This window comes from Sesamum indicum, linkage group LG3 (assembly GCF_000512975.1).
Source record: "Sesamum indicum cultivar Zhongzhi No. 13 linkage group LG3, S_indicum_v1.0, whole genome shotgun sequence".
In the NCBI taxonomy this organism is placed as follows: Eukaryota; Viridiplantae; Streptophyta; class Magnoliopsida; order Lamiales; family Pedaliaceae; genus Sesamum; species Sesamum indicum.
In genome coordinates this window covers 3909521-3926669 of record NC_026147.1, presented here as the reverse complement: position 1 = coordinate 3926669, position 17149 = coordinate 3909521, and the positions used below count along the sequence as shown (strand labels likewise).

Genomic DNA, 17149 nt, shown 5'->3' with positions numbered 1-17149 from the left:
TCTTCGATATTTTCTGGTCTATGACTTCTACTTTACAGGCGATGATTAAGGTTGTGAATAATGGCATGCTTGTCTGAAGGACAAATGTGCCTGTAAACATGAATACAAAGTCAAGATTATTGTTTCTTGCATTTGCTTAGTTGATCATATACATATACTGCAGTTTGGTTTAATTCTAAGTTGTCTTTGGAGAATTGCTTGTAGAATTAAGGGATTCAGGCAAAGTCACAAACAGTTGTAGTTCTATTGCAATTGCTATTAACTTGTCTACCGTCAGGTTTGCTTGTTTGGAGAGATCAGAATCCCGCTTAAAATTTATTTCTTCTCTTTAAAGAAAAAATTAGTTAAAATAGTACTTTACTATTTTTTAATAATTTCATAATTATATTTTTTTTAGAAAATTATAATTTCGATCTCAAAATATAAAGTGATTTGCAATATTAGTCCCTAGTTCCATAGTTTAAAAAGAACTACAAAATTCGTCTCATCATTGTAATATTATTTCCACATGTTTGGAACATTGTAAAGTTAGTCCTATATTTTAGGAAATTATTGTAAAGTTAATCCAAAATATAATCATAAATGTTGCAAATTTAGTCTTAGATGTTGCAATTTTTTGATGTAGGACTAACGTTTTCTTAAAATATCAGACTAATATTGACTATTTTAAAATGTATAATAAACAACCTTATACCTTGAGACTAAATGATAAATTTCTCTAATTTTTTATTCTCTCACCCACTGCTCTGCACCATCCTCTCTCCTTATTTTTTTTTTCCTCATAAACTTTTCATATTTTTAATAAATTCATAATTATAATTTATCATTTATATTCCGTCTCACTCCATGTTTCTTTCTTATTGTGGATTTTTTCTTTCTCATCCACTAGCACCACATTTTTTTTTTCATAATATTCTCTTGCTTTTCGTCTGATAGATTAGTTCTTTTTTACATATTCATGGGAATTACATACAATGACACTTAGTACTATTATTGATGTGCATAAAAATACACTGGCCCAAATGATTCAAAAAAAAGAAAGAAATGAGAAGCCTGTAACATCATGAGGATGGCTCGCTGGAAAATTACTAGGCTCAGCCTAAGAGGAAACCCATATTCGACCCTAGAAGGAAGCCTAGTACTGTGCCCTAAAAGGAAGCCCAGTTCGACTCAAGAAGGAGGCTTGGTACAAGGTCTGCCGGACCTCAAACCTGCCTTCCAAGCCCAACCTAGGGGAAGGGAGGCGCTCTCAAGAAGTTGGATTCCTTGACCTAGAATGACTCCTTCCAGAACAAGAGTCCTTGCATAGAGGGAGTCCTCCTCCAACTAAAGACGTGCTGCTCAAGTCAAGGAGGAGATACCCCCAAATTTTCGCATTCTTTCTGGAAAGCAGGTACCCCAAAGTTCTTGGGAAGAGGGACTCCTTCTCTATAGATACAGGCAGCACCCTCCAACAAACAGACCCCTCAAGAAGTTGAAAAGTGCCTTGCTATTCTGTTACAACTCTCAACTCGTGCTTTTGTCATATTTTACTCACGAAATTCTTATTTTTATTTCAATTTCTCATTTCAGCACCCTTCAAGAGGGACACATTCCGTCCACCAATAGGGACGTCTTCTTCAGTCCTCCAATAGGGATGCCTTCTTCAGTCCTTCAACGAGGACGCCTTCAGTTCTCCAATAGGGATGCCTTCTTTAGTCCTCCAATAGGGATGCCTTCTTCTGTCCTCCAATAGGGACGCCTTCAGTTCTCCAATAGGGATGCCTTCTTCAGCCCTCAAGCAGTGACACCTTTAGTCATCTAACAGGGACACCTTCAATCCCTCTACGGTGACTCCTTCAAGAATTTGGGAAACCACTCTCTATTCTTGCTTTAGCATTCGAATTGCACTTATAGCACGATGTCGCTCACGAATTGCTTATCCTATCACGATTTCTCATTACATTTTATTTCTTACGATTATAACTTGTGCGTCGGAGTGCTAATGCTTTTTTTATAGGTCCCATCTTCAGAATTGGCATTTGCTTTGACCCAAGCTTTGAGTATAATCCATATCAATTGGACCGGTGTATTTTTTAAACACATCAATTATAAAAAAAAACAATTTATTTGATGTTTTTAAAAGTCCAATTTACCATTTTTTGACATATAAGAGAAAATAATATGTTAATTTAAATATATCTTAATAAATTATATATTATTAATTAGTTTACATTATTATTTAAATTTAAAATATTTTAGTAAAATTTATACTTATTTATCGAATATATTACTTAAATATCAAAACAATTAAAAAGAGTTTTTTTTTAAAATTTAAGTTTTAAATTAAAAAAAGACAATATTAAAATTAATATACTAAAAATTATTTTTCAAACTTAAATACTTATATGAATATAAATAATACTCAATTATAAAAATTATATATTGTCAACTAACTTAACTTATTATCTAATTGAAATATGTTTCAATAGATTATATTTAGTTATAGAATATTTAATTAATATCAAAATGCAAAAAAAATATATAACTTTGTGAAATTATATTAATTAGTATAAATAATATTTGAATTGAAATTAAATTATATATTTAAAGAAAAAAATCAAATCCTTTATTTTTATAATCTTTAAATTTAAAAAAATATGTGTTCTCTTTCTTTCTTTTTTTCTTTCCCTTTCTGTTCTCCACCTTTTTCTTTTTCTCCACCGGCTGCCACCTTCTCAGGTGACAGCGGTCGTCGCCCATGCAGATTTGGGCAACAAAATTGTCTTCATCGCTCAAATTAGTCTAGGTTTTTGTGTTGGCAACGACATCATCACCAATTCAAATTTGGGCGGCAAAATCATCATCCCTAATATATACAGAGGTATTTGAACTCTAGTAGAGTTTGAAAGCTTAACAATTTTTTTTTGTTCAAGTTTAATTTATTAATTTTAATAAATCAAATTCAAACGAGCTTTTATCGATCAATTCCAATTGAGTATCAAGTAATTTAATTTAATTTTCAATCATAAAATCAACAATTAAAAGGCATAACTTGAGATAAGGAAATTTCTATCTTGATAGGTTTATCAGTTGAATTGAGTTAATGTACACCTAACATGCTTATATCTTGCAATATATATATATATTTTATATAAAAAAATTGTACAAAAAATTATAAGTTAAACGAAAGTTGAGACTTCCGCGAACCAAATTGAAAAGCGAAAGTTTTTTTTTTTTTTTTATTTTTAATGTTTTACAAAATATCTTAATATTATAATTATATTAATAAATTATAGGATAAATCACAACGAACTCTGATAAGATTTGGCATGATCATAATTACTCTTATTGTCTGAAAAATTATCAGTAATCCAATTTATTAGTCATCGTTAGGTTTTCATTTATTTTTTTGTAGTAAACTGACCAAAATTGTCTTGTGAACTATAAATTATAATTTTTACTTCTTTTTTCAGATTTTTTTTATATTTTTTATGGATTAAGTGAATATTTTTTATCCATCTCGTCAATTTTTTTTTACAATTTTTTATTTTTTTTTAATTCAGTAAGGACAAAGTTGATAATCTAGACTTTTATCCCAAAAGTGCATAATTTCATAAAACATCATGTAGGGTATTATTTATTTCAAACAATGAGAGGTATTTGTAATTATATTAAATTTCATAAAAGCCCGTTCTAATTTACGCTACATCGTATAAGTTAGCAGAAAGTTGGTTACAATTTTTTGCATAAACCAATTTAATTTAAATAATTTAAAGTAAGAATGTTTCATTGAAAGAGACTCTTTAATTTAGCTGTTTGTTTTAGTAATAAGTTGACGAGCATTTGTTTTATATAATGACAAACACTGGCTACTATTGCAGTAGATAATATATATTATGCAATAGAATAACATCTTGTTCATATAATGTTAGAATAGGTGATCAGAAAGCCAATTAAATTGATTGTTTTCTATTCGTCAATCTTTATCATAAATAATATTGTCCTAATGAATATAGTAAGTGTTCATTGAAAGACATTAGTGTTTGTTGTGCTTACAACTTGCATTGAGCGATATTCCAATGTTACAACAAAAGCTCATAAATCGAAAAGTTAAACTTGTTGAGTTGGGCTGCGTATAGGTTGGCAGCTTGTAATCAACTTCTAATGGTCAGTTTGAAATATTCTAAGTCGACAACATTGAGACGAGGCATTGAAAAACCTATAAAAACTTGCACTAAGTATTGCAATGCTGTGTTTCATTATCAGGAGAAGTGCACGTTTGTGCAATTTTAGTGGATTAGTTCGAAAGGTAGTTGATCGATTGAATTGATTCACAGAAATCGTAATACGAAAGGTTTGAGGGCTTAGTCGGTATGATGGAGATTCTCAGTTCTGATAGTACGAGACTAGTCCTCGAAGTTGAGCAATCAAGATAGTCACGTGCATATGAAGACTGTATTTTGGATCTAGCAAATGTGACTATATCATGAAACATACTCATGACATTGTCTAGTGCAATCGGAGATATAGCAAGGATGGTGGATTCTAAGAAAGAATCTGTCCCCTGCCAGTACTATGATAACAATATCTCCTATACACTTTGAGACCCGTTTAAACCCTTAGAACGTGTAACCACAATGACTGAATGAACGAGATAGATTTTTTCATGTCAATCATTAAGGTAAATGAGAACTCGAGTATGTGCATAGATGTCTAGCATGAGGAGGAGGCGATTTTCAACGGTGGTGAGGATGGTTTAGAGGATCTCTTCATTGAGATCTATTTGTGAACAGATTGGAGAATTGGAACAACGTTGGTAAGACTCGTATAATGATATTTACGTTTTTTGAATGTATATATAATTTTTCAAAAAATATGATTGATTTGTATAAATTATATTGATATTTATGATGAATATATATAAAATTATTCAAAGACATAAACAATTTGCGCAAAAACTATAGTAAAAAACTGTAAATATAATTATTTGTAAATAAATGATATAATCTTTGTATAGGTAACATATATGTGATAAGATTTAAAATAAAAAATTTAGAACGGTAACATCCAGAAAACAAATGCAGATGGGAGCGTAGATTAAAATCCTAACATCGGACGTCCCCATCGTCCCATATATTCTGTCCGGCTCCTCCTTTTCTGTTGTTGACTTTGTTCCATTGATGATGTTTCTCTCTCTCTCCTCCTTTATCGTTGACTTCTTTCTTCCCTGCCGCCATCACGGTTTCACTTGCTAAAACTTCAGTCCCAGTCCCCGCAGCTGGAAATGGCGGCTTATGGTGCTGTGGTTTCTCTTCAACAGATTCTGAATACTATTCTTGATCAGCCTGAGGATGGGGGCCCGATTTTTTTGAACAAATTCCAGCTCCAATCTCTCCGGGAAAAGGTCAGCTTCTTGCTCGATTTTCTTGAACATTCATCTTCCCACAAAACAAACAACCAACCTGCACAAGAAAGCCTGGAGAAAAAAATCAGGGACGTGGTTTATGCAGCTGAAGATGTTATTGAATCAAAGATCAGGGAGAAGGCTTATCCTGTCGAAGATCAGTCCCCGATCCAGGACTCGGCTAACGTCTTCGACGATTTTACCGAATCCCCGGCATCCAGTAAGCTTACCCCGGAACCTGAAAGCAATAGAAGTTTTTGGGATCAAGATCCAATTTCTCCAGCGTTTTTCTTTGTCCATCTTCTGATATTTATCCTGGTGGGAAGATTGATTCCTGGTGCTATTCAGAAACTGATGGTTATATTGATTCAATTGATCTTGTCTGTTACATATGTGAGACCTTTTACTCTAAGAGCTTTGGCTCCTGTCTGCTTCCAGAATGTGATACTTGTTGTGGTCCAGGTTTTGATACCTTTCATTGTACAAATTTGTCTGCCTATGTATATCCTGAACTTGGTATCTGTCCTGGTCCCGGCTTTGGTACATGTGGCTGTTCTAAAAGGGGTGTTTTTTGCGGCACGATATGTGCAGCTCCGAGAAGTTTTAGTTCCGGCCTGGTTTAGTCGAATCCAACAAGTATTATCTGTGAAACATAAGCTGGATGATCGAACCGGACAAGTATCTTCGTCTGCTAGAGATGATTCTGAGCAAGAAGATCAGGGACGAGTATCTATGTCTGCAAAAATTGATTCTGTGCAGAAAGATCAGGGACAAGTATCCTTGTCTGTGAAAGATGATCAGGAAGATAAGGAGCTGCTCCGGTTAATGGAGGATGTCATTTCCATCACGAGAGAGGTGATTAAGGTTAAGGATACCTTTGGTGCGGGTGAAGGTCTTTGGCACTCGAATGTCTTGCCTGGTGCTTCTTTATCTAGACGAGATTCTGGTGGCGTTAGGAAGAATGTTGTGGTGGGATTTGACAAAGACTTGGAACAGATAAAGACTCAATGGATTGACGATTCGTCCAAGCTTGAAATCATTTCAATTGTGGGAATGGGTGGCATTGGCAAAACCACTCTTGCTAGACAAGTTTATGATGATCCTTCTATCTTTTATCACTTTGATACTCGTGGTTGGGTGGCAGTCTCTCAAGAATATTCTTTGCGCCAAGTACTGCTAGGCCTTTTAGATTCTACCAAAATGCTCACGGAAGAAATGCAGGATGAGAGTGACGCACGATTGGCTGAGTTTCTCTACAAATGTCTGAAGGGTAGAAGATATCTCATAGTAATGGATGATATATGGGATATAGATATTTGGGATGCCGTGAGCAGATTATTTCCCGATGATAGTAACGGAAGTCGTGTCCTTCTGACTACTAGGCTATCAGATGTGGCAGTTTATGCCAACTCCTCCAGCCGTCTTCATCAAATGCGATTCCTCAATGTAGATGACAGTTGGAATCTACTTTGCAAAAAGGTTTTTGGGGAAAAAGATTGCCCCCCCGAACTTGAAGATGTCGGAAGGGAGATTGCACGAAATTGTGGAGGACTTCCTCTAGCAATTGTGGTAATTGGAGGTCTCCTGTATAAGGAGAGTAGAACTTGGAGGAACTGGAGAAGTATAGCTGAAAATTTAAATTCAGTATTTAGTAAAGATGATGAGCAGTGTTTGGAGATATTAGGTTTGAGTTATAACCGCTTGCCTCATCGTTTGAAACCGTGCTTTCTATATATGGGGGTTTTCCCAGAAGATTCTGAAATCCCCGTCTCCAAGCTCATCAACTTGTGGGCTGCAGAGGGATTCCTGAAACCAAGTACATCTAAAACCTTGGAAGAGGTGGCTGAGGAGTATCTGAAAGATCTTATCGAGAGAAGCCTAATCTTGGCATGTAAGCGGAGTTGCAATGGCAGGATTAAAACATGCAACATCCATGATCTATTAAGGGATGTTTGTGTCCGAAATGCTCAGAAGGAGAACTTTCTTGACGTTGTGAACTGGGATGGAGATTTAACTGAAGAAGGCAATAGAAGCAGGCGTAGATTAAGTATACATCCTGATGCTCTATATGCTAACACCACTCATCACTCGACAAGTTCTTATTCCCTTGCTCGATCGTTTCTATGCACTGGTAAAAGTCTTACTTATCCATCGCTTGTCTACTTAGGTTTTAGATTTCTCAGAGTACTCGATATAATCGTAATACATTTTTCCGAGTTCCCAAGTGACATCATTAGACTTTTTCATTTAAGATATCTTGGTTTCACATATAAAGGCCCGCTTCCTCCATCCATATCAAAACTCCGGAATTTACAGACAGTTGTTCATCATAACTGGACATTTGGCAAGTATCCCTTGCTTCCTATTGAGATCTGGACTATGCCCAATCTAAGGCATTTGTATTTTATGCCAAGTTGTTTGCCTGATCCTCTTGGTGGCCAAGTTCTTGCGAACAATTTTGTTGTTCTGGAAAACCTTCAAGCACTTTTGGACATAAGAAACTTCAGATGTAGCAAAGACATCCTCAAAAGAATACCAAATCTAAAGAAACTGGGAATTTCCTATGATGTCTCCTCTCAGGCATACGTAGATTGGTCGCAGTTCGAGCTTGAGTCCCTTGTCAATCTACATCAACTCGAGACTCTTAAGATCGTTATTAAGAATGATCCTTATCGAACATCCAAATTTGTGAATCCACCACAGCTTGCTTTCCCACAGAAGCTTAAAAGATTAACTCTGAGTGGTTGTGGACTTCCTTGGGAAACTATGACAATAGTTGGTTCATTACCAAATCTTGAAGTCCTCAAACTGAAAAAGGATGCATGCCGAGGCCAAGAATGGGAGCCAGTCGAAGAGCAATTTTGTCGACTTAAATACCTGTTACTTGAAGAATTAGACCTTGTGCAGTGGAGGACTAATGAAGCACACTTCCCCTGTCTTCAAAGCCTAATTATCAGGTCTTGCTTCAGACTAAGGGAGATTCCTTCTGCTATTGGTGATATAACGACGCTTCAAATGATCGAGTTGGTCGACTGTCACCCTTCTGCTGTGACTTCGGCAAAGCAAATACAAGAGGAACAAGAAAGCATGGCAAATGAGGATCTGAAAGTTTGCATTGAGCTGAAGCGGAGATTCAAGGACAGGTTCAGTTCTCGCATTCTTCGTTGAAAGGTATGGAAATCCTTGTTCTTTGCTGTCTGTTTTGTTTCTCAGTTCTGATACTGAGTTTGATATCAATTCATCCAAACATTTGTCAGCAAACAAGGTATGTTCTATTATTCTGTCATGGTGAATTGCAAATAATTCTTTCAACTATATTACAGCAAACGATAGCTGAAGACTAAGAACAATGACCTCGCTCCATCAACTCCTTGAATCACTCAACTCTCTTCAGGAGGTTCTCGGTCTGTGGTCTGCTCCGGCCATCTAATTTGGAGTATAGGGAGAATGAAACATGTTAGAAAGCTGCAAGAAAAGCTTCGGGTATCCTGTACTGTTCCACTATATATATCGATGAACGACGTTGCATAATTTTTGTTATCTTCGATATTTTCTGGTCTGTGACTTCTACTTTCCAGGCTATGATTAAGGTTGTGAATAAGGCATGCTTGTCTGAAGGACAAATGTGCCAGTAAACATGAATACAAAGTCAAGATTCTTGTTTCTTGTATTAGCTTAGTTGGTCATATACATATACTGCAATTTGGTTTAATTCTAAGTTGTCTTAGGAGAATTGCTTGTAGAATTAAGGGATTCGGGCAAAGTCACAAACAGTTGTTTGTTCTATTTTTGCTATTAACTTGTCTACAGTAAGGTTTCCCATTTAAGTTTGCTCATTTGGAGAGCACTGTCTGTGATGCTGGCTCATATGCTCATATACAAAAGGGAAGGGTAAATTATGTCTGACGTACTATGAAATTAGGGCTAATTATATAAATATTTTTTGTTCTTTGTAAAATTACGAATATACCTTTTAAAGGCGTGTCAATGTAATTAGCCTAGGGGGTGTTAGTGTAAAATTTTACCCCTGAATAAGGGGTGCATTTGTAATAATAACTGTATCAAGAGATGTATTTATAATTTTGCAAAAGACAGGGAGCATTTGTGTTATTAGACCTAATATAAAAGCGTGTCTATCTAATTTGTCCAATAGGAAAAGAATTTTAAGGCAAAATTGCAAACTTGATCCTATAAGATAGGATGATTTTAAAAATAATCCCACGTTTTATGAATTTTTAAAAATAATTCCACATTTGGTAAAATTTTGCAAAATGAGGACCATTTAGATGCAAAATTGGTCCCGCTTCTTTAGTTACCGTTAAAACATAATGGCAGATGTTGATCTCTCGTTAACTTTAATAAAAGATGGGGAAAAATACAAGAATTCTTCCTGTGATATTGAGAATATTTAAAATTACTTGTACAAAAAATAAAATATCAGTTACACCCCTATAATATGAAAATATAAAAATCAGAAAAACCCCCGAGGCTAGAGTTGATGGTACACACACGTTGACTGCAATTATGGATCTAAAAAGTGCATGTTTTAACAATTTTGCCCTTCTATCCAGATTATAATGTATATAATTTAATAATGATTCATTGCGGCACAAATAATCAAGTAAACCAATTTATTAAATATCGAAGTTTGATTCACAAACTATGAATTTCTTTATATGAATATTATATAATATATAAATATTTGTTAATAATAAAATATTATTTTATATGTAAATATACAATTATGTTAATATAATATTCTTTTTTATTTACTAGCAATGAGGGTGATCGCTCTTGATGGACGACACGTCACTGTAGTCACCCTTCGCCGCTAGGCGATTTTGTCGCCCCCCTCTATTGGGGCGGGTTGGGGAGGAGGATAGGCGGGTGGGGAGTTGATTATTATTTTTCTAAAATAATAATTTTATTTTTATAAATTATAATAATATATATAATATAATTATGTCTAATATATAATCGAATTCGTTTTTTAAAGTCACATAGGACTAAAAACTTTAAAAATCCAATTAAAATGTTATGTCAATTTTTTGTGTCAAAAATCAAAATTTTAACTATCGAAGGACCACAAATTTCATCGATTTATTTAATGTTATCATCATAATAGGCGTCATATAATTTTTGTTAGTATAGTTGTGTTATTGTCTTAATCTCATTCTCAATATATTAAAAACTGACAATTTCTAGTAATATACATTAACCTTGATAAAATAAATACGAAGAAGAAATAAGAATGTTAGGGAATAAAGAACAATTTCCCTTAAAAAAAAAAAAAAAAAAAAAGGGAAATCAGAATTGCATACTTCTTTTTTTTTCTTGACAAAATGCATAAAACTCCCCTGTGTTTTAAAAAGTCTGCAAAAAGCACCCCCTGTTTTTAGAATAGGCTAAAACCTCCCTATTGTTTTGTTTTAGTCAGCAAAAAACCCTCATTCTGTTAGCAATCAACGGGAACTGGAGAAGACGGGCGTATGCTGCGTTTGATAGTCTTTTTCTGCAGTTTAGGTTGATATTTAATGATTTTTTGGACCAAAATACCCCTCTATGGGTCTATATAACATACAAAGGGATTTTTTGCTTGTTTTATGTATTATTTTTACCATTTTTCACCTTAAAAAATAAATTAAATTTTGCCATATTAAATTTAAATTGAAATATTAAATTAAATTATATTTAAACTCAAATAATTTTGTATTTGTTAATTATTAAATCTAACTAATATTTTTAATTAATTAAAATATATATTTAATTACAATAATTATTATTAATTAGCCAAAATATTTAATTATTATAATTATTTAAAATATTCTTAATTAACTAAATTATATTTTAACTAATATAATTAAAATTAATTAAAAACTTAAAAAAAGAGTGGGGATTTTCGCCCCTTTTTCGCTGGAAACTTAGAAATAAGTTTCCGGCGCCGTCCGGACGAATTTTCATCGGTCAATGGTACCATTCGAATCCTCTCTTTAAGAAGAACATTTACATACCTTCAATTTGAGTTGTCGTCAATCATAGAGAGTGGGCTCAAGTCACGATCTCCGAACATATTTTCCGTCGATTCGTCCCCGTCCGGTCGAATCTCGGTGTCAAACCACCACCATTAGACTCTTCTCTTCAAGACGATTCTAACGAGACCGGCCTCACTCAATTTGGTAAAGAATTTACGAAGATACAATAATAGTTTTTTTTTTAAATTATAATAATAATATATTTTTAAATTTTTAAAATTATTTATATAGAATATAAGTTAAATAATTTGTTGAATCTAGACCTTTTATTTTTTTAAAATCTATTGGTTGAGATTAATTGATTAGATCTAACGATCAGTATTTGATCAAAGAAGATCCAACGGTCATTAATATAAGAAATAATATATAATAAGTAAGGGTATAACGGTTATTTTTTAAAAAATTAACACCGTTAGTTGGATTTAACGGAGATGGGGTGATTGAGCTGAGTTTTATAAAACACAGGAGGGCTTTTAGCCTATTCTCATAACAAGGGGGTGTTTTCTACAGACTTTTTAAAACACAGGGGGATTTTATGTATTTTGTCCTTTTTTTTTTTCATGTTCTATTAGTGTTAACGGAGAAATTGACATTTATCGTTATGTTTCAACAGTAAGTAATTGGGACCAATTTTGCAAAATTTAACCAAACATGGGACTATTTTAAAAAATTCATAAAGTATGGGACTATTTTTAAAATCACTTTATTTCATGGGACTAAATTCATAATTTTGCTGCTGTATATATAGAGAATCTGGAAAATTACTTTTTAAGTTTTGATATTTTATTTTTATTTTTATAATCGTTAAGGCTATGTGGTATGTTTTTTTATTTGATTAGTGTACTTTTAGCAAAACACCCACCCGTTCAAATAGTTAAAAAAGAAATAATACTTCATTTTTTTTTGTATTTTTTAATAATAATGGAAAATTGAACTCATACTTTAACTAGATATATATATATATATATATATATATATATATATATTAGAAACTAGCAAGGTGCACGTGTGTTGCGTGTGGTCAATAAATATTTGTTTTATTTATTTTTTTAAAAATAGTTATAAAAAATGTATACTTTACAAACTTTGAATTGTTTTGAAAAATGTAACTAAGCATAATTACAAGCACTAATAAACTAACTATTATATAGTTGATAAATAATTGTAATTTATTAAGTTTTTAGCAGAAGAGGAAGGCCATTCTAGGCGACACAAGCGTGAAAACCACCAAAGAGATCGAAGGCGCGTGTTGCCCTCGATATAACTCGATATACCTCATTAAATACGCCTCGCGCCAAAATCTTGGCCGTAGTAGAATAACAGGGGATAGTCCAGTGGCCACTCTGCATGAGGGAGAATCCTTAAAGGATGAAATAAAAAAAAAAAAAAAAACTGTCTTTTTCATATAAACCGCAATCATAGCATCAAAGATTGTTTCTATCTAAAAGATGAGATAGAGAAGTGATTCAACGAGGATATCTAAAGGAGTACATAGATAGACCGCAACAACCAACCTTGTGAAGGCAGCTTGAGACCTCTCCAAGAGGGACACAAATAAGGCAAAATATTCGATATCAAGATAACTTTCCAACTGCCGGAGTTATCTGGGTGATATTTGGTGGACCAACAGGAGGAGATTCAGCTCAAGCATTACACATGACCAATTTGGGCCAGAGGTGATGATGAATGAGGAAACAAACAGTGAGCAGGAGATAGTTTTTGGCGATCAAGATTTGGAGAGAGACGTTGTAATCAACAACAGTGCCTTGGTAATCTTTGCCATAATAGAGAATTTCTAGGTTAAGAAAACTTTGATGGATAGTGGCAACTCAACGGACATCATATTCTACAAAGCATTATCACAAATGGGAATCACTAGTGCCATGTTAACCCAGGTGAGCACGCCACTGATAAGCTTTAGTGGAAGCATGGTAGAGCCTGTGGTAGAAGTGATGCTACCCATATCTCTGGGTTCATACCCGAGGCACCCCTTCTGCATACAACGAAATATTGTGAAGGCCAATTCTGAATTCTTTTCAAGCGATAGCCTTGACGTACCACTAATTCATCGTTTGTTTGGGTCAATTTACTTCAATCTTAGTATCCAAATTTACATATTTTAAGACAATTTAATAACTTATTATACTAAAGTTGAAAGCACTAATATTTCTCTTAATTTCAATTATGTGTCATTAAAATAAATAAAAATAAATTTTGGTTACGTCTCTTACTCGATTTTATTTCAACAACTTTGGCTCAATTAAATTCATGTATGTTAGTTCTACTGTGACCAAACTAAATTATTATTTAAATTTAAAAAATTAATTAATAATTCTCACTATTTAAAAATTCAAACTCATTTAAAAAAAATCTAAGATTAAAAAAACGCAAATTCTTTTGTATTACTCTTCTTTTTAGAAAACATCTCATCTATATTACGCGATTAGCAAAAATATTGGTCCATGACCAGACTAGATTGTATAATTTCAATTAAAGATTGTTATTTTTTTTTCAGTCCAAATTTTCATAAAATCAAACCGTCCAAAATGAAAAATAAATTTAGGAGTAATCACCACTTATTTAATTCATCTAGATTTTTAGAAATTTCATATTCCTCCTTCATTGTATTTGTGATGCCAGTTAAATCCTGCAATATATTATAAATTTATGTGTACAAATAAGTAATTTACAATTAATTTTTATTATAAATAATTGTTAATTATTTAAGAAAAACAAAATTAGAATAAGATGAATTATTTCATAATTAATCGTCTTTATCATATTAAATATAAAATTTTAGATTGTCAGACTGGATAGTTCACAATCTTAACAGCAACGTTCCACAGTCTCAAACATTAATTAATTAATACAAATACAACATATAATCTCATTACAAAATATCACCCAAGAAAAACCCATTAATTTAACATTTATATTCTGGTCCTCAACCATTATTCTTATTCATTAAATTATAACTTGTGATTCGGGTCGAATAATGCGATCTGAGATTCTATCTCCACTAAGAATGCTGATTCGTCCAAGACCAGATTTCGGGTTTCCTGAGAATGAAACAAGTGCAGTGAGCTCGTCGGGCACGTCGCTGACAATGACCCTCCGACGCTCAAGTCAGGTTGATCGAGAGAAAAGTGTTCTATCTCAATAAATGCGTAAAAGGTACCTTTAATGTCGGTGTCTCGGGTCTATATATAGGGCTCAGCAGGATAGCATTGACCAGCCACGTGGTCTCATCCTACTGACCCGCGTCTATGATCAGACGGCTATGATTGTTCGGGTCTTCAAAGGCAAATGGATCCAGGTCGGGTCACGTTTGACCCGGCCGATAGAAAATACGCGAATCCTTGCTTAAATGGCAAAAATGTCCTTAATAAAGGGCTTTTTTGGTATTTCCATAGCATTCCTCGTTAATCCCACGTCAAGTTGTATATTTATTTGCATTTTATTGTTTTAAATATATTAAAAAAATTTATTGTTTTATTGTTTAATTGGGGTATATGAATTGTTTAGTTGGACAAATTGGGCCGGATGTATCAGGCATTGTATGACCTAGAATAATAAATATATAAGTGTACGAGTAGGAGCTGTAATCTTATACGGTTTTTTATTCATTCTCAGCAAGAGACACATGCAAAATTCTTCCGCCGCCGGTATGGAGGTGGATGCAGTCGTTTCAGCGCGGCAACAGCCCGCCCAAAAACCGAATTTTCCGCCCTTAAAACCGCACAAAATCCTAGATGGGCAGATACAATCTCGGAATATCCCTGTCCCCCAACGCCGCATCACTCCCTTGAAGAAGTACTGGCTCAAAATCTGCACGGCAATTTACGGCGAAATGAAAATTAACGTCTGTATGGAGTACGAGAAGAGAACTGTCAAGCTTAAGACCCTATCGGACACCCCCGACATCAGCAACCTCCAGAAGTGCGCCGACTTCCTGCACGCCTTCATGCTTGGGTTCGATTTCAATGACGCCGTGGCGCTCCTCCGAGTGGAGGAGTTGTACGTGGAGTCCTTTGAGATTAAAGATGTTAAAGCGTTGAGAGGGGAGCACCTGTCGAGGGCAGTTGGGCGGTTGAGCGGCAAGGAAGGGAGGACCAGAGTCGCTATCGAGAATGCAACAAAGACGAGGATCGTAATTGCTGACACAAAAGTTCATGTTCTTGGGTCTTTTGCTAGCATAAAGATTGCTAGAGACTCTCTGTGTAGTTTAATTTTGGGTTCACCTGCCGCTAAAGTCTATTCCAAGCTTAGAGCAGTCACAGCCCGATGTGCAGAGAGGTTTTGATCAGAAAGTTTTTGATTGATTATTCTTTTAGCAGTTTAATCATTTTTGGCTAATTTCATATGCACTCATTTTGGTTTATGTTTTGTGTTTAATCAATTCTGGGTAATGTGTTATTGTGACTCCTCGTTTGGTTTGTTTGATGTGAAGAAAATGAATGGCAATTAATTACATTATGGTGTGGATGATGTGCTGCGTAAGTAATATCCTATGTAATAATGCCTGTTGTATTTTGTTTAGTTTGACGTATTGTCTAATGTTTGTGTTTGGTTGGAAGGATTACAACTTTTGATTAGATGTAAAAAGACGTATCTTTGTCTCCCTTTCTTTTTTGACGCGTTGAACATTGAAATTATGATCTTCCGGATCAAAATTGCGTCGCATCAATGCATTTTTAAGCAATGCAACATAGTTTGTGTGTTACGAATGAAATAGGTTTCCGGTATTATATTAAGTATGTCGAAAGATTCTAATCCCCGCAGCGTCACCTGTTTTTCTCCGCATTTAAGTTTGTGCCGCTTCCCTTTGGTCAAAATTTAGAGCAGTGCACTGGTCACTAGCTTCATTCAAAACCTAGAGCAGTGCACTCATCTTTTTTTTCAAAATAGAAGGTTTTCATTATTTCCCAATGGAAGGTAAGGGTGATGAGAAGCAGGAGCAAGAGGCGGTTGAACGAGACATCCAAATACATGATGAAATACGAGCGCGTGAGGAATTTGGGCACTTGTACCCTGCAGATAAGGTATTTTCGTTTTTCATTTTTGGTGGATTTGTGCTTAATTTTGGATTGTATCTGTGTAATATGGGGAGTGAGCTATTCTTTTTTGGTGTTGGCAGTATGGGTGCGCCTGTGATGGTCGAGTTGGAGATGAGAGTGATCCACTTGAGATAAAGTTTGTTGAATATGTTTTTTGTGATTGATGGAAAAATTCATACGAGTGTTTCTTAATGTGTGTGTCCTCCTTTTTGGGAACTTAGTGATGGACTTGTAATATTAATCTTCTACTTTCTTGCTGGGGTGGTTGTGTTACAAGTTGGGCAGAGAAGATGATTGAGGAGTAAGATTGATGATCATTCAAAGAATAGATAGGTAACTAGATGAGAGGAAATGATGATCAATTTTTGTGTGATACCCATGTATAGGAGGAATTGACTGTTTTTGACTGTTTTCTACCATGAGAAAGGATAGCGTTCTCAGGACGATATGCTGCAACTTCCGGATGGTGAAAATTTAGTGGATTACAATCACTGTGTCTGCTGTTTCTATGAGCAAATTGCTTGCTTATTCCGTCTTTTTGTATACTTCCTTTGGTGATTTGGTAGGGTAATGTGAATCGATTAAGATGTTTTGCTGTATTTTCAGAGTGTTCCTGTGCAAGCTGCGCTTATATACATGGAGCATATAACAATATATCATTCTCTTTCAAGATA

At 34.3% G+C, this 17149-nt stretch overlaps 1 protein-coding gene and 1 pseudogene across 1 annotated transcript; both read left to right on the top strand.

Moving 5' to 3' along the window:
* Positions 5061-9375, top strand: LOC105157207 (putative late blight resistance protein homolog R1A-10). Its single transcript, XM_011073539.2, has 2 exons — positions 5061-8557; positions 8710-9375. The coding sequence occupies exon 1, from the start codon at positions 5267-5269 to the stop codon at positions 8552-8554; it is 3288 nt and encodes a 1095-aa protein (XP_011071841.1). The 5' UTR covers positions 5061-5266; the 3' UTR covers positions 8555-8557; positions 8710-9375.
* Positions 15010-16632, top strand: LOC105157205 (annotated as a pseudogene).

Excerpts from the sequence above, each read along its gene's own strand:
- LOC105157207 (XM_011073539.2), top strand. The coding sequence starts at position 5,267 with ATGGCGGCTTATGGTGCTGTGGTTTCTCTTCAACAGATTCTGAATACT.